Source organism: Dromiciops gliroides, chromosome 5, assembly GCF_019393635.1.
Source record: "Dromiciops gliroides isolate mDroGli1 chromosome 5, mDroGli1.pri, whole genome shotgun sequence".
Classification (NCBI taxonomy): Eukaryota; Metazoa; Chordata; class Mammalia; order Microbiotheria; family Microbiotheriidae; genus Dromiciops; species Dromiciops gliroides.
In genome coordinates, this window is record NC_057865.1 from 180,028,203 (window position 1) to 180,047,414 (window position 19,212).

General features: G+C 35.5%; 1 protein-coding gene across 22 annotated transcripts in view; it reads left to right on the plus strand.

Moving 5' to 3' along the window:
- C2CD5 (C2 calcium dependent domain containing 5) overlaps window positions 1-19,212 on the plus strand; it is a 126,127-nt gene that overhangs the window by 87,095 nt on the left and 19,820 nt on the right. For all 22 annotated transcript variants that reach the window (XM_043968658.1, XM_043968661.1, XM_043968668.1 and 19 more), the window contains 2 exons: window positions 1,649-1,736; window positions 4,802-4,888. In XM_043968658.1, coding sequence (XP_043824593.1) covers window positions 1,649-1,736; window positions 4,802-4,888 — 175 coding nt within the window. The remainder of the gene's footprint in view (window positions 1-1,648; window positions 1,737-4,801; window positions 4,889-19,212) is intronic.

Here is a 19,212-nt window from a genome sequence, read left to right on the forward strand (position 1 = left end):
CTATTGTCTCATCTTCATCTCTCCATTCTGTTGACTAGAACAGTATCTCAGACTTGATCAAATACTGTGTAAGAATCTAGACAAATGATGTTAGTATGTGACCTGCTCTTGAATCCATTCTCTATCCTTTTCACCTTCATCAGGATACTTTCTAAGTTTCTAAGTTCTTGATGTTCTTCCTGAAATGTGGTTCACTGAATATGACACTGTGTAGATCTCTTGATCTACTAGTCTAGTAATCCTGTCCAAAAAACAAAAAAGAAATGTCTTTGGCTTAGTTTATTCTTGACGAGACCAGCTCTCTTTTATTATTGCTACCTTTTCTAGATATTTACTAATTATCCTTTCAGTTATATATTTTAAAGTCTTGGCAGGCATTAAAAGTCACTTAAATTGACTTATAATTGGCAGAATCCTTTTCTTTTCAGCTTTTTTTCTTTGTTTTGTTTTTGCGGGGCAATGGGGGTTAAATGTTTTGTCCAGGGTTACACTGTTAGTAAGTGCCAAGTGTCTGAGGCCAGATTTGAACTCAGGTCCTCCTGAATCCAGTGCAAGTGCATTATCCACTACTCCACCTAGCTGTCCCTCTTTTCAGCTTTTTTTAAAAAAAAAATTGGGACACTTGCTTTTCCCTGATCCTGAGAAAGCCCTCTTGTTTCCATTGAGGTTTCATAGATTTCCAACAATGAACAGTCATGGATTTTTCTTTTCCATGCCTTAGGATAGAGTTTGTCCTCAACACAGTGAGGTATTCAAGTTTGACTTTTATCAAGAGGGTCACTTTGACTTCCATGTTAACTCTTTCTAATTGGCCTTTTATAGGCATTCCAAAGTATTGCTCAAAAACTTCAAGTGACTCCTCACCTATGGGATAACATACAGACACTTCCATAAACTGCCACCAGGCAATTTTTCAGCATTATTTTTCACTACTTTTTTTTTTTCCATTCACTCCATATACTAGTCAAAGAAAAGTACTCATTCTTGGCTAGATCTTCCCTCTTTCGCCTTTACACAGACTGTACATTCCATTTAGAATGTTTTTTGTGGTTGTTCAGTTGTGTCCAACTCTTCGTGACCCCATTTGGGATTTTCTTAGCAAAGACACAGAAGTGGTTTGCCATATGCTTCTCCAGTTCATTTTATAGGTGAGGAATCTCATGAGGTAAAGAAGGTCAAGTGATTTGCCCAGGGTCACACAGTAAGTGTCTAAGGCCAGATTTGAACTCATGAAGATGAATCTTCCTGATTCCAAACCCAGTGCTCTATCCACTGTTTCACCTACCTGTCCCCATCTAGAATATTACTCATTCACGTTTGTTGAAATTCTACTTCCAAGATAACAGCTAGAATACAACTTTCTTTCTGCAGGAAGTTTCCGTCATTTACGTTACTGAAAGTGATCTATCCTCTAAAGCCCTCTGAGACTTCACCTGGCTCTGTTACATCTCACTTTTGCCCCATTGCACTCTCTTTTATATGGTAACCTGTTTGCATACTCATCACATCCTCCCTGCTTCTGTGAACTCTTTAACATCATGTTCTGTTTTTCATCTTTCTTGCTTCTCTACCTAGCATAATTTGTCGCAGTGTTTAATATATGTTTAATGAATTGATAATGGCATTGATATTGCTCTCATCATTGCAGGTCACTGTCACAGCAGTTGCAATAACATTCGACAAACATCAGGCTATACAGACCACAAAAACTCATGTGGAAAAGTCATTACAAAGAGGTAAACATTTGAAGGATAAGAATTAATTTGTGTACAAGAAATGTATAATTTAGTGATAAAAATTAGAGGAAAAATAGATGAAGTGTAGTTAACTGGTTTGGATCATTCTAAACATTATGTTTTAACTCTCTTTTTATTCACTCTCTAGATGTTTAAATATTAATGCTTTGTTCCAGTATTTCTCAGCAGTAATGTGGATAATTCAAAACATATTTTTATTATGTTTTAGAATGTAATTTAGTGCAGAGGGAATGGGGAGGGGAGGGAATTGACCTTATTCATCAGATTTTGCTTAGGATAATCTTAAACTAGAAGGGTTAAGGATTTGATTTCATTGATACAGGAGTCCCCCAGGTGAAGAAGCTCCCTCTTCTTCAAATTATCTCCTAGTTTGCAGTATACATTCTTTAGAGAGTTGCCAAGACCACTGAGAGATTAAATGAGTAGCCCAGGCTTGCACAGCTAGTATATGTCAGAGGCAGGACTGGAATCCAGGTCTTCTTGGCTCTGAAATTGGCTCTTTATCCATTATGCCTCTTTGTGTCTCAGTCTTAAAATGTTAAGAATAAAATTTAAAAATATTTTTAAAATAAAGAGTTTTGTAAAAGGAGGGAAACTACAATGAAGTACATAAAGTAAACATCACTTTTAATGGTTTTTATTTCCCTACATTGTCCTATATCTATAGCAGTTTTATATTTTCATGATTGATTTGAGTTAATGCCAAATACTAGAATATATTAAAAATATTGGTCAACATTATTAGGAAATTATCAATAGTGAAGATAAATGATGGTATTGATTCCTTAGGTGGAAAAGATGGGAAATTGGGGGAAGCAGATGGAAAATATCTTAAATTAATGAATTCCATACAACTAAGGGCCTAACTTTGAAAATCTTAGTCCAGGATCACTGAAACGGCAATATTCATACCATAGTGTATTTCTTTAATACACACATTTGTTTCAATTTACTTTAGATTATCCAAAATAAATACCTGAATTCCCAGTTGCTTGATTATCCCCTTCATTCATTTCCTGCACAGGCTTTCCCTCAGGCCTGGAATGCACTCCCTTCTGAACTCTTCCTTTTAGAACTCCTCATTTCTTTCAAAGAGCTCAAGTGTTGCTTTCAACATGAGCCTTTCTTGGTCCCTCCAATTGCTAATGGTTCTTCCCTCCCCCTGCCCCAATATATTACCTTGTATTTATTTTGTATATGCTTTTATCTGCACATTCAGTCAGCCAACTAGCACTTACTAAGCTCCTGCTATGTGTTAGGGATGGGTCTAAGCACTTTGGAGATAGAAAAAGGCAAAAGGAGCTTACAGTCTAATGATGGAGACAACATGCAAACAACTGTGTACAAATAAAATATATACAGAACAAAATGAGGGTAGGCTTAGAAGGAAGACACTGAAATGAAGGAGGACTGGGATTGGCTTCTTACAGAAGGTGAGACTTGACACGAGATGGGAAGTCAACGCAGGAAGCTAGGAGGGAGAGATGAGGAGGGAGAGACTTCCAGATAGTGGGGACAGCTTGAGAAAATGCTTGATATGGGGTATGGAGGGCCTTGTGTGAGGAGCAGCAAGGTGGCCAGTGTCACTGGATTACAAAATGCATGGGGAATATGGGTTCAGTTTGAAGAAGATTTAAAAGGTAGAAGGGGGCTGGGTTGAGAAGAGATTTGAAAGTCAAACAGGATTTTCTGTTTGATTCTGCAAGTAATAAGGGGCTCTGGGGTTTGAAGGAAAAGTATTGAGTTCAGTTTTGGACATGTTGAGTTTAAGCTGTTTACTGGGGGGGCAGCTAGGTGGCTCAGTAGATAAAGCACTGGCCCTGGATTCAGGAGGACCTGAGTTCAAATCTGATCTTAGACACTGACACTTACTAACTGTGTGACCCTGGATAAGTCACTTAACCTTTATTGGCCCCCCCCCCCCCCAAAAAAAGATGTTTACCGGCCATCCAGTCCAAGATATCTAATAGTCATTTGGAGATGTGATATACTGGTGTTCAGTAGAGAGGTTAGAGCTGGATAAATAGAGTCATCCGACACCATTGGAGATGATGAAATCACCAAATAAAATAGTAGAGTGGAAGAAAAGAGGTTCCAGGATAGAGTTTTGTGGGGCATCCATGATTAGAGGGTGTGACCTGGATAAAGATCAAAAGAGACTGAGAAAGAGTTTTTATTTATTTTTAAAAATTAATTTATTTTCCATTACATGTAAAGATAGTTCTCAACTTCTGTTTATACAAGCTTTCCAATTTCAGATTTTTCTCCCTCCCTCCCCTCCCTCCCCCCTCCCCTAGACAGCAGGTAATGTGATATAGGTTATATATATATATATATACATATATATATATATATATATATATATATACATACACACACACATATAATAACATTAATCCTATTTCTGCATTAGTCATGTTATAAGAGAAAAATCAGAGCAATGATGAAAATCCTCAAAATAGAAAAAACATCAGCACCAAAAACAAAAGAAATATTATGTTTCATTTAGCATCTATACTCCACAGTTCTTTTTTTTTTTTTTCTTGGATTTGGAGATCCTCTTCTATCATGAGTTCCCTAGAACTCTTCTGTACCATTGCATTGGTGAGAAGAATATAGTCCATCACAGTAGATCAACACTCGATGTTGATGATACTGTGTACAATGTTCTTCTGGTTCTGCTCATCTCATCATCAGCCCATGCAAGACCCTCCAGGTTTCTCTCAACTCCTCCTGCTCATCGGAGAAAGAGTTTTTAGAAAGGAAGGAGGAGAACCCAGCTAAATCAATCTTATGAAAACCTGGAGAGAAGAGAGTATCGGAAGAGAGTGATTGATAGTGTCAAAAGGCAACAGAGGTCAAAAAAATGAAGGCTGAGAAAAGGCCAAATTGAACTTAAATTAACTTTGCCAGTTGATTTGGCAATTAAGAGATTTAACCAGTACCTTTATATATAGCATAGTGCCTGATACTTGGTAAGCTGGTTGATTGATTGCTCATTAATAATACTTTATTAATAAGTAACATGCTTTTCTTTCTTCAAGCCTCTACTGACAATGAAGAACTTCTACAATTTCCACTGGAACTTTGCACAGATTCACTTGCTTCTCACCCTTTTTCACCAGCTAAAGGTTGGTTAAGAAAAATAAAAGTAAAACTTATCTTTTTCAGTTCTCTCTACTTGCTTTCTCATTTTAGGTGAATTATATAATTTTGAGGTTAGAATGTAGTCATCAGTTCTTATGTTCAGTGGGTTTTTTTCAAATTCTTAAAAGCACATAAAAAATTTACCTTCCAGTCAGATTTCTCAAGTATTTGGATTATAGACGGTGAATCTAATTTTTTAAAAATTATCTATTACATAACACAAATATAGTTGCCATATTTCTTTAGATCAGTGGATTCTCCAGTATAATAACATCTCATGTACAACTTCAATCCCTTGATATTTTTTATGAACCGTCATATTCTGAATATTCAGAGAAAGCAAAATTGTTTACTTTATTGCATCTGGATAGCATGTATAATGGCAAGGAGACTGTTTGCAAGTGGGGAAAGAATGATCATTTTTCCAGGTAACTGGCTTGCATATCTTGGCTACTAAATTTAATAGGATTACTATATACAAGTAAGCTTTCCCAGGTACAAAATGATTATGCCTTTGTAATTGGTAACTTCACTTTAGCTTATCAGTTCTTGGAAAGAAATGAAAAATGCATCTTCCATCTCCCTTCTGCTATTAGTGTGATTTTAAAAAATAATACATTTATATACTAAGGAGAAAGGAGGAAAATAGTGATGGTCAGATGACTTATATTTTTTCAGAGTTGGTTATTTTGAGGTTATCACCTTGAATAAGATTAGCAGTTTGTGTACCTTTCCTTTAAAAATGGAAATATTTTTTCAGATATCTCAGCATGTAGGAGGGAAACAGATACAACCTCTGCATGATATAGATGAATAGATTATAATGTAGTGGGGAAAAAAGTCTTGGGTTATAGTTCCAGTTTTGTTACTGATTGTGTATCCAAATTTGTTCTGGATCTCAATTTCATTATCTGAAGTTTGACTATAATTTCTTAGATTTCTTTTAGCTTTAAAATCCTATAATTCTGGGGCAGCTAGGTGGGGCAGTGGATAGAGCACTGGCCCTGGATTCAGAAGGACCTGAGTTCAAATCCAGCCTCAAACACGTTACACACTTACTAGCTGTGTGACCCTGGGCAAGTCACTTAACCCCAATTGCCTCACTAAAAAAAAAAAAAAGCCTATAATTCTATACTGCCATTGTGTCCAATACTTCTAGTAGAAAGCTCCCCATTTTGTAAGGGGAATTCAGACCTGAAGCCACACAGAAATTAAGAATAGAATCCAGATCTTCCCAATTTTCTTTTTTTTTAAGCTTTTCATGTTATTAGGTTATTAATCAATAAACATTAAGTGCTTATTGTGTGCCAGGTACTGTGCTAACTTATAGGAATACAAAAAGAGACAAAGGACAGTTCCTGCCTTCAAGGAGCTTACACTGTAATAACAGACAATATGCAAACAAACATATACAAAGTAAGCTATATGTACAGGATAAATAGGAAATAGTTAACAGAGGGAAGGCATTAGGATTAAGAGGTGTTGGGACTCAAAGAAGCACAGCTGAGCATGCTCCAATGGCTCAACTATACTTCTCCCTTTCAAAGTTGTTGTGTTCCCCCCCCCCCCCCCTTGGGGGCAGCTAGGTAGCTCAGTGGATAAAGCACCAGCCCTGGAATTCAGGATTACCTGAGTTCAAATATGGCCTCAGACACTTGACACTTATTAGCTGTGGGACCCTGTGCAAGTCACTTAACCCTCATTGCTCCTCAAAAAAAGAAAAGAAAAGAAACAAAGTTGGTATACCCAGTAAATACCCACAGGTGCATTTTTTAGTTAATACATTCCTTTTCCCAATTCAGAATAGTTCTCTTGTGGACTGTGGGGAAACAGAAGCAATTCATTGACTTACTTTGCAGTGTCATACACTGATGTCTCAAAACAGCCAATGTTGTTTGTTCATATATACAGTTTCCTGTACAAAAATCATAATGATCCCTAAATACAAAGTTTTGCCGATTCACAAAACAAGCAGCATTTTGTAAATTTTGACAAATAATTTTGCTTGTTTAGCCTTACCCTTGCAGAACCTTTCTCAATCCATAAGTGAAAGAAAGGAAAAACAGGTAAAGAAAACTGACTTCCCTTCTTGCAGGAAAACCTATTTTACCATGAGCTTTCCAGATTACATGTAGCTCTCTCCATTGGACTTGGGACATGAAATTTACCACCTCCTTACCCCTTTCTCAGATAAGAACATTGTCCTGGGAGGGAAGCTCTTCCATCATTTCCTTAGTGCATAAGACTGTTCAGACAAAAAGTGTCCCTTTCTACACAGGGCACAGCAGAAAGGCTTGAAGAGTCCTTTGTGGCACCGGCGATTCTCCCCTAGAGGTCTTAGTAATATTCTCAGGTTCCTGATTCCAAAGAGTGCCTGAAAGTCCCCCCATGAATTGCAAACTCACCTATCAGGAAAAGTAGACAAACTAGAGAAATAGCAACGAATGTTAGCCACCCATTTTGACATAGGCATCACACTCTAAGAAGTTGTTTTGGCATTGTGCTTTTGCAAAAGTCAAGCAGTTGGGGCAGCTAGATGGCATAGTGGATAGAGCACTGGCCCTGGATTCAGGAGGACCTGAGTTCAAATCTGGCCTCAGACACTTAACACTTACTAGCTGTGTGACCCTGGGCAAGTTACTTAACCCCAACTGCCTCACCAAAAAAAAAAAAGTCAAGAAGTCTAAGATTGATTTTAAATGCCAAAGAACGTTGAACATTTCTACCAGATAGTAACAATTGAGTGATGTCAAGGATCTCATATTAACCTTAATATCGCTACTTATAAATGACTTGGTAATACACAACAGTATATCAGTATTTACATACAGGATTCAGTAATGCAACATGCTAGTCCAGTAAATCAACAAAAAAATTGCATAATTCCACCAATGCAACTGACTTACTGTGTTTTTTCAAGTGTAAAGAATTGCCCTCTTGCACCCCTGGTCCATTTAACAACTGATGGTTAGTCACATTAGATTTTACAAAAAAATGAAAAAAAATTTGAAAGCTTTTACTTCTAAGAGATAAAACAATATATAAACAGCTTAGCTGGGTTCTTATAGAGAGCAGTCCCAGTTCCAACTCCCAAATCCCTCTTGGTTTGGAGTCTCGGGGTGCCTTGGCATCTCAGGGTTTCCCTGCTGGGCTGGCTGGCTGTGACATCCACTCCTTTCACGGTTCACTTGGCAGCCATACAATGGCTGAACTGAGATCTTCACTCTCAGGACACAGTAAGAAGAACTACATGGTTTCTAAGATCCCTTCCAGTTCTGACTGACATATTCTCACGTGGATACATTGAGCATAATACTTTGAGCACAAATTAAGTTAGCAGCCATTTTCTACCATTCTTTTTTGTCAAATCTAGTTATTTGAGCTATATATGCTCTCATGCCATAGTCATTAGTACCTGTTTAGTAAATATTTTTTTTAATTCTAGAATTAAAAAAATAATATTACATTTTGTAAAAAGGACCCACTAATTTTTAAATTTCCTTGTTCTTTTATGTTTCAGATTCTAACTGATCCTGTTCAGTATGTTGTAATAATATTTAATAGTGTTGTAGAGAAAGTAAGTTAATGAGATGAATTACATTCCACTTAGATCAGAGTTCCAGATGACACAAAGCTAGGCAGTATAGCCAATGTGTAGAATGACAGATCCAAAAAAGATCTTGACAGACTAGAATGTTATACAGAATTCAGTAAAGGGAAATTTAATAGGGATAAATGTAAAATCATACACTTGAGATAAATAAAATACACTTCACAAGAAGATGATGAGGGACATAGAGCTAGATTACAATTATCTGAAAAAGTTCTGGAGATTTTAGTGATAAGACTGCCCTGAGTTATGTGGTGATGGAATGTTGCAAGGTAGCCTCTCCTATCCAAATCCTTTAACCCTTATGCCCTTGTGAAGACTTTGTTGAAAATCTTGGACTGAAGCTATTTTAAGTCATCTTGTTATAAAACAGTTAGATGAACTTTGCAATTTTTTTGTAAATTCTGGGCTGTATTGCATGTATTTCCCTTCAGAAACAGGTAGAACAGTATTTTTAAAAATCCTTGAAGTGTGGGAGCTTTCTGGACAACAAGATTTTGAAGCAGTCTGTAAAGAAAAGGACTATTGAAATTATTATTTTTTAATGGAAAGATCAGGAGAAGATAAGATAGCAGATGAGAGATAATGATCAGGAAGAGGAAGTTGAGAATATGGACATTGCTAATTAAGGGACTTCAAATTACCCACTATAAATGAAAAGTAAAATTTAGGCTGTTAATTTAAAAAATAGAATTAAGGGTTTATTTTTCATTTTCTTATCCAAAATATAGCTATTTTGATTAGTAAAGTTTTTACCCCTTCTTTATTAAAGGGAAGTACAGTTTCATAAATCTATAGACAACTAATCATGGCTTTCTATATCATTATATCAGTACTTTTTACCTTTTTTTGTAGATATCTTCTATGGTCTTTTTGTTTTATTGAAAATTAGTCTGTCAAGGCAAGGATTATTAGTTTGTACTAATTGACTATGCAAAGGGATCATGGACTTGAATTGTTTGTCCTTATTAATTTTTTTCCTTTCTAATCCTTTGATGGATAGGATACACTGACATAGATCTAATCAGTAGATTGGATCTATGAGTAGACTATTTATTAAGTGTCAGCTATGTGCCAGGCAGTTTATTAGGTACAGTGACAAAAGTGAAATAGTCCCCACACTTGAGGAAATTAGTGGAGATGCCATATATAAGTATATAATTGTGTGTGCATTTTGTATTTTGTGTAGACATCTATATATTTTGTATAGACCTCTATACACATATGCAGACATGTGTATGCATGTATATAGATGTCTGTATAAAATATGTACAAAACAGAAGATCTTTGGGGGGTCTAGGGGAGGCACATTTACTTGGGGTTGTATCATGAACTGCTCCACATAGAAGTTAGCATTTGAACTGAATTTTAAGGCTAACTAAGGATTTTAAGAGGTAGAGGTAAAGAGATATACAGTACAAGTATGCAAAACAACTAGTACAAAGTCATGGAGATGGGAACTGGAGTGCTGTGAATGACGGATAGGAAGAGGGACAGTTTTCCTGGACTACGGAGTATGTGAATGAACAATATATAACAAATTAGGAAAGGTAGGTTAGAGCCAGATTGTGAAAGGCTGTAAATGCCAAATTCATTTCTATTTGCTCCTAGAGGTCGTAGGGGTTTTGCCTGGTCCCTGGAATTTTATTTGGGTAGTAGGGAAGTGACATGGTCATATCTGAATTTTAGGAAAATCACTTTAGCAGCTCAGATGATACTGTGTGGGGAAAGAAGACTATTGAATTTATGCAATTGAGAGGAAATGAGGACCTGAATTAGGTAGTATCTGTGTAAGTAGAGAGAAGGAGACTGAAGCAAGACATTTAGTAAAAGTAGAAATAACAGGATTTAGGAACCTGTCAGATATATTTAATAAGAAAGAATGAGGAGATTAGGATTATACTAGTGTTGCAAACCTGGGTGATTCAAGGGCTATTAATCAATGAGATCATAGATCTCTTTGAATATTGATTATTGTTTAATGTTATTTCATATTTTATTAAGATATCAAAATACTTTGGTATATTTCATGTTTATATCTTGAATTTGATTTAATTTTGCTAGCTACTAATTTTTTTTTAAGTAATTAAATGATGAAAATTGCTGAACTGGAATCGTTTTTTTAAAGGACGTTGTCTTATATAGGACATCCACATTCTCTTAATAGTCAGCTACTTAATTAATTAATTGGTTAATTAATCAGAATTATTTATATCATTATGACCATTAGATTACTTGGCCCTGATATCTTAGTAAAAAATGGTTCAGACAAAAGTTTATTGTTATATACCACTAGTATCATAGGACCATAGATTTAGAGTTAGAAGGCACCTTAACAGCCATTTGTTCCAAAGGTGTTAAACTCTGGGCAGAACTCCCAAGTACAGCCAAACCAGATGAAAATGTAAATAGGAAATGTATAACAAAGTAAATAGAAGTACAGTACAAACCAGATAATGGTAATTTGTTGTTTTTTAAGTCAACTGCTTTGGTAGCACCACTGATCTAGACTATAATGCCCTCCTTTTATGGATGAGAAAACTGAATCTTAGGGAGATTAAGTGATTTGCCCAAAGTCAGACAGGTAGGTAGCTTCAAAAATGGGATTTTAATCTCGTTCCCTTTTACTCTAGGGCCAGTAGATTTTTCCATTATGCCATGCATTAATAATATTTTTCCTAAGCTAAAAGTCAAAATTAATAAAATTTATTATTCAACTTGTTGTACCCAAAGGCTTAACGAGTTTTTTCATGTATGTGATTTACAAATATAATTCATGAGAGATCTGTTGATTGAATTTAAGACTTTGAGGGCTTGATGAGCTTTCTCCTGTATTTAAAGGTTCCAGTGATTCTAGGGAAATATGTATTGATCTTATTTGATCTTATTTGAATTTCTTGACCAAGTGAATGCTTCATAGTATACAATTTTAAATTAACAATATTGATAGTTTTGTTATATCATAATTGAATTAGGTCAGCTTTTTAATTAACTTTTAAAAAATATTTTTTTCCAGTTAGCTGTAAAGATAAATTTTGGCATTTGTTTTTAATAAAGTTTTTAAGTTTCAATTTTTTCCCTCCCTGCTTCCCTAAGTTGGTAGGCAGTTTGATAGAGGTTATATATGTGTAATCATGTAAAACATTTCCATATTAGTCATGTTGTGAGAGAAGAAACTTAAGGGGGCTAAAATTCTAGCTATACTATCTAAAATCTAGTGAGTGGTTGCCAATAAATTATAAGCTTTAGCAAGAGTATTTAAGTGTTTAAGTATTTATTAAAGAGCATTAGGATCAGAGAGAAAGGTAAAAATCTAACTTATTTCTAAGAGACCCCATCATTTGACCTGCCATGGCGAGGTTAGGAACAGAAAGGACCCAACGCCTCCTGTGAAACTGGGCACATCCCCTCCACACACATTCAGACTCCATCAGTTCTTTCTCTGGATGTGGATAGAATTTTCTATCATGAGTCTTTTGGAATCGTCTTGGATCATTGTATTGCTGAGAAGAGCTAAGTCATCTATAGTTGATTGTACAATGTTGTTGTTACTGTGTACAGTATTCTCCTAGTTCTTCTCACTTCACTTTTCAGCTTTCTTTTTTAAATGAAGTTATATGAAAGAAAAATTTCTTTGTTGATTAAGCAGATGATAATTATTTAAAGGGATTTGTGAACTATTGAGCTGGGACAACATGTTTCCATTTACAGGTGCTTAAGTTGCAAGTTCAGAAAAGCACTGCTGGGGGCAGCTAGGTGGCACAGTGGATAGAGCACTGGCCTTGGATTCAGGAGGACCTGAGTTCAAATGCGGCCTCAGACATTTGAATCTTACTAGCTGTGTGACTCTGGGCAAGTCACTTAACCCTCATTGCCCTCCCCCCCCCCCCCAAACAAACAAAACAAAAGCACTGCTGGTTATCATGGTAGCTGTGGAAGAGTCTCATTAAGAAGATAATTGTTTTTATGCAAAAAGTCATTCTGTATGACTCCCTGTTAGGTTGGTTTATACCTTCTCTAGCATATACTGTGTAATCTGAATAATGTTATAACCTCATCTTATCTTTGTTCTAAGCAATTTTTGTTTCTTTTCAGATTTGTTTTTAAAAGGTAGTTTAGTTTAAATAAAATGCCAAATTAATTATTGCATTTATGTAAGTGTTCTGAAACTATGAAGTAAAAATATAAATAGATGTGAGACTAAGAAGTTAGCTTTAACCTTTTCATGCTAATTAATGGGTTCTGAGTCTTAACAAGTTTAAATGGATTTTTATCCTGGCCAGCTACATATATAAACAATCTAGAGCCTACTTCCACTCCCCACTTTTTCTTCCTCTTTAACATTACTACTAGAGGGCAACAATTATCAAAGAGATTGGAGACTCACAGGCAAGTCTAAAAGAAGACAGATATATGCAGAAGGGAAGATAAAGAAAGATAAAGGAATGAATATGAGAGGGTAATCAATGAGAGGGAAGAGACAAGAAGGTATTGAGCTTAAATGAGCCTCAATCAAATCTCCTTCATTTAAATCAGATTCTTAACTATTTCAGTGTTTTGGCAGTCTGGTGAAGTCTGGGAACCCATTTTCAGAATAATGTTTCAAAATGCATAAAAAAAGGGAAAACAATTATATTGAACTACTGTCATCAAAATATATATATATATATATATATATATATATATATATATATATATATATTTTTTTTTTTTTAGTGAGGCAATTGGGATTAAGTGACTTGCCCAGGGTCACACAGCTAGTAAGTGTTAAGTATCTGAGGCCAGATTTGAACTCAGATACTCCTGACTCCAGGGCCGGTGCTCTATCCACTGCGCCACCTAGCTGCCCCCAAAATATTTTTTAAAAAAATAATTCACAGTACTCAGGTTAAGAACTTTTAACTAAAAGGAAAAAAATTAAGCACACAGAAATAAAGATGTAGGAGTGGGAGAGACAGGGATAACTTATAAGGGAAGGAAAAAATAAGTAAGAGAAGGGCAGAGACAGAATAGGAAGAAAGAATTGGTTGATAGGAAAGGAAAAGCTGAGACGTAATAGGAATAAAAAACAAAACAGAAAGAGGGAAGGAGACAGTTGAAGGGTATTGGGATACTCAAATAAAGAAGCTAAAATAATCACTTTGAAATTGAAAGCTCAATTATGATAGTCACAGTTATAATAGATATTTACAAAATTAAAGAATGTTGGAGCTGGAAGGGAACTAATATAATTTTAGTCAAACCTTATTTTATAGAGAAGGAAACTTATCTTCCCTAGAGAGGTAAAATGATGTGCTTAAGGGCACACTGCTACTAGAAGGCAGAGCTGATATCTTCCAGTCCAGGTCTTTTGATGCCACATTCAGCTCTCGATAAATTAATTTTTCTTTTATCAGTTATGCACATTCAGCCTAACCTATACAACCTTTCTTCTCCTTACCAGTTTAGAAATATACCATAGCTGTTAGTCTAATGCCAAAAAGACCTAATTATTTATCTGTTAAATTGATTGTCTATATGTATTTACTGAGAACATATATGTGTATGTACATATGTATAGCATTATATGTAATTTAAATGTATAGCTTATTAAACAGAGAAGGTTAAGCATTTAAATAAGGAAATTTTGTGTTGATAGAAAAACTAAGAAAGGGAATCTCAAATATATCCTGATAAATTGATCTTAGAATTGTAGATTTCAGTATAAGTAGATTTTTCAAAAAGCCTCTTATAATATACAGAAAACAAGAGTTTTAGTGATTTCCATTTAGGTAGCAGTTTTCTCAGTTAGGCCAGTATGCAAATGGATCTGTGACTTTATCAGTGTGGGTGTTCCCTCAAGCAGTGTAGATGGCATCCCTTGGGTACTTGCCCATCCTGTTGGACTCGACTATATCCTCCTACATACTGACCAAAGGGGATGAAATCTTTGTTGAATTAGTCAAAAGAAAGGTAATATTCCAGTACTAGTGTATCAGAGACATTATTTATTTAATTTTCATTGCAATAAAATTTGAATTAGCCAAAAAACCAGTGGAACAAAATAGTACCAACCAATAATTTCATCATGACATAGGATAAATAGCTATCATTTGTATAGCACCTTAAGGTTTGAAAAACTTTTATTGGGGGGGGGGGGTGGCGCGTGGCAATGAGGGTTAAGTGACTTGCCCAGGGTCACACAGCTAGTAAGTGTCAAGTGTCAAGTGTCTGAGGCCAGATTTGAACTTAGGTACTCCTGAATCCAGGGCCGGTGCTTTATCCACTGCACTACCTAGCTGCCTCTGAAGTAGATGCTAATATTATTCTCATTTTATAGCTGGGGAAATTGAGGTTTCAAGAAGTTAAGTGACATGTCTATAGCTAGCAAGTAATTGAAGCAAGGTTTGAACTTATGTTTCTTTTGGCTCCTAGTCCAATACTCACTCTATTATAACACATTGAACCAAATAAACTATAAATTTAGGAAAATTTTGAAGTCTTCAACTTAAAAGCTTTGAAGCATTATGTTTTGTTTTATTTTTTAATTGAAGGAACCACAATGTTTCCAAATTATACCATTTGTCATTCATTTTCATTCCCTCTAAGTTATTCACTTTCTGGATAAGTTAGTGCTTCAGCTACAGGAAGATAAAAAATTGAAATTAGATGGTAAAACACAAGTTCTGTTGACCTCATTAACCTTGTTGCAAATCTGACTTTGGGAATCACAATCACCTATACCCTTATTGTAGAATTCAGCTGAATCCACCTTACTACACTTGTTCCTATCATGAGCATCAAGCATTATCATCATCCATTTTACTCAATGGATTGCTCTTCCAACTGTGTTTCATAATCTCTATGAATTTATGAATTCTTAATTCTTTTCCCCCCTTGTGAATTGCCAAGCCAATATCTGAGTGGTATTAATTTTCATTTAAGAGGCTTTGCAGCATTCTGAGGCTGTCAGCACAGCATTATCTGTTCAAAAAAGAAAAAAAGGAAGGTTTGGAAAACTTGACAAACTGTTTCTTTTTCTTTGATTTGAACATTTTTCATTGGTAAATACTTATGGTGAACATGTGTGTTGCTGTTTTATGATTTACTTTTTATACTGATGATTAGAGAATTATTAAACAGTTATCTCTGCAGTTGTTTCTGTGAAGGGACCGTGTATGAATTTTACCATATTCATGAGACATTTTCTTGGATGAAAGGCTGCATTTTGTTCTAAAAAATCAAATACTTAAAAAAAACAAACCAGCCATCAAATACAGTAGGATCTTATATTTTCTCTACATGCTGGTCACTTTGTGGCTGAAGATTTATGGATAATTATCTATAAAAGTAACCTATTTCAGGGTTGTTGTGAGGATCAAGTGATATAATATCCACAATGTTTTGTTATATAAATTTATTACAAAAGCCTGCCTGTTCCTATCTTACATTTTTCACCCTTGATATGTGCATAGTATGTTCTCATTAAGATGTTATTAGGATGAGAAAAGGAGGTATATGGACTTTTCCTTGATGTCTTCTCATTTGTTACCTACTACTACTACTACTACTACTACTACTACTACTACTACTACTACTACTACTACTACTACTACTACTACTACTACTACTACTTCTCCTCCTTGTCCTCCTTCCTTCCTTCTTCTTCTCCTCCTCCTTCTTCCTTCTTCTTCTTCTTCTCCTTCTCTTCCTCCTCCTCCTCCTCCTCCTCTTCCTCCTCCTCCAGCCTTTAAGGTCTTCCATTCTTTTAAGATATCTTGAAACTCGTTGTTTGATATCTTTAAGATTGCATTGGTTCCAGGACCTTTTTCTTCTGTATGTAGTCAGATTCATCTGTTCTTCATGACTTTATCTGCTTGAATACCATTTCCATCTCCATTTCTATTTCCATTTCTTCTTATTGAGCATGAGTTTCAATATTGAGGTATAGGCCAAATGTGATAGCTTCAGTGTTATTGAGAATTAATAATAGATGACTATAGAAAAGCTGCAAGATCTGTTCTGTTTCATATTTGTTTGTTGTCCTCCTGCTAGTTTCATCTATACATAGTCTTAGGATGATCTTTAGAAAACTTCATAACTTTAAAACTAAACATCTCATGCCTTTCTCTTTTTCTGTCCCTCCTCCATTGCCCTCTGCCCTTCTCTTCCTGCCCCTCTCCTTTCTCTTCTTGTCTCCCTCTTTGTCTGCCTTTCCATAGACTTTTCTGTCTCTCTCTCTCTTCATCTTTTTTTTTCCCCACTCCTTTTCCCTCTCCCTTTCTCTCTCTCCCTGTCTTTTTTGTTGTTGTTGTTGCCTGGGATGGAAGGGCAGGTCAGGAAGGAGTTCAGCATCATGGGTGTATTTAGGCTATGCTAGCAGCTGAATCTGATATGGTATTTGTTTACCTCCATTTCTCTCATAATAGTATAAAGGCTAGAGGAAATGAAGAGAGAGAATATAATTATGTAGATTGATTAGTACTCTTCTCAGGTGCTGAGGACAGTATGTTTTCCTTGCTTCTTTTGCTCTTATGTATTAATACAAAAAAATGTAACCTGGCAAATAAGTTCCAATGATAGGCTTCTAATGAGACATTTGTTCCTAGAAAATGCAGATCTGTGATTTCTTAATATTGAATTGATTACCTAGTTCAGTTCTGAAATGCAGTAGTTTAAATAAATCATTTCTACCTTGATTTTTTTTCTTCTCCTCCCTAGAGTGAATTCTCTTTGCAACACACTTTTAAAATCTTTTCCCATAGCATTCTGATTTTTTTTGTTTAATCCTCTATATTGGGTAAAAGTCATTTTAGTCAAACTTTGTTTTTTGAGTATATTTGTCTTTGGCGCTCAGCCTGTTTTTTGGTTTGGTTTTGTTTTGTTTTTTTGATGGGGCAATGAGGGTTAAGTGACTTGCCCAGGGTCACAGTTAGTAAGTGTCAAGTATCTGAGGTCAGATTTGAACTCAGGCCCTCCTGAATCCAGGGCCGGTGCTTTATCTACTGTACCACCTAGCTGTCCCAAGTACATTTGTCTTTGAAGACAGGAACCAGATTTTTTCTACTTATTTTCCCAGTAATAAGTTATTACTCATTGAATAACCATGTAAATTGTTACTTAATAATAATAATAATAATAATTTGTAATTTCTGATAGTTGGGAAATTATAGTTATAAATGAGAAAATATAAATTTCCTAGATATTACAAAAAATGTCGGAGTGAGTATTTGTCCTCTTTTGACACTGACCTTATATATTCAGTGGGAAAAATTGAAAGGCCACTAAATACTCTTCTTCAGGAGTACCCAATGATGATGCTTTCTTTTAAAAAAAATCATGTCTAGAAATACTATTTTTGTTGTTGGAGCATAAAAAGGTTGAATCTTGGGCAGCTGTGTGGTGCAATGGATAAATCAGCGGCCCTGGATTCAGGAGGACCTGAGTTCAAATCCAGCCTCAGACACTTGATACTTACTAGCTCTGTGACCCTGGGCAAGTCACTTAGCCCTCATTGCCCTGCAAAAAAAAGAAAAGAAAAGAAAAGAAAAGGTTGAATCATTTAATTAAGAATGATCTGGGGGCAGCTAGGTGGTGCAGTGGATAAAGCACTGGCCTTGGATTCAGGAGTAGCTGAGTTCAAATCCTACCTCAGAGCTGTGTGACCCTGGGCAAGTCACTTAACCCTAATTGCCCCGCAAAAAAAAAAAAAAAATTAAGAATGATCCTTAAATGATCATCAGTTTAAACAGGATAAAAATCCCCCTGGATTTTTACTGGTTCCTGGCCTTCCTCAAAAAGTAGTTTGAGGCTTTCATTGTTCTCTAATACTTAGTCAGCCAACCACCATTTATTACCATCTAACTGTGGCAGACACTGCCTAAGTGCCAAGAATACAAATACAAGGAGGGAGGGAGTAAAGGAGAGGTGGGGCTGCCTTAAAGGAGCTTACATTCTAACAGGAAATACAACACTTGAAAGGAAGCTCAAAGGAGTGTAGGGGGCGCGCTAAGGTACTTGACACAGGGCCATTATTGTTTTTCTAGTTTATAAAGTAAACCTTTGGTGGTTTGGTTGATATGACATTGAATAAGTAAATTAATTGAAGTAGTAATGTCATTTTTATTGTATTGACTTGGCCTACTCATGAGTAATTAATTTTTCTCCAGTTATTGAGGTCTTCATTTGTGTAAATAATGTTTCATAATTGTATTCATTTAGTTGTTGTGTGTCCTTATAGATGAACTCCCAAATACTTTATGTGTTCTGAAATAATTTTAAATGGAATTTCTCTTTCTTGTTTGCTCTTCTGGGTGTTTTGTTGATAATACTTCAGCAAAGCTGAAGTTATTAAATATTTCAATTAATTTTTTTAGTTGTCTCTAAGGTTCTCTAAGTATTGTCTCCTAAAGATCATCATTTTGTTTCTTCTTTGCCTATGCTTAGTCCCTCACTTTTTAAAAAAAAAATTACTTTTGCTAGCATTTCCTGCACTATAGCAAGTAGTAGTGTCGACAGTAGACATCTTTGCTTTACTGTTGACCTTATTGGAAAGGATTCTAGTTCATCCACATTTGGATTATGAGATGTAAATAGCGAGTTAGTCTGTTTTTCTACAGAGACACTTCTTACAATTTCCCTTGGTATTATTATTAGAAAGTGATGTGATGATAAGGTTCTGGGTTAGACCAAGATGAATAAAATTAGGTACAATGAATA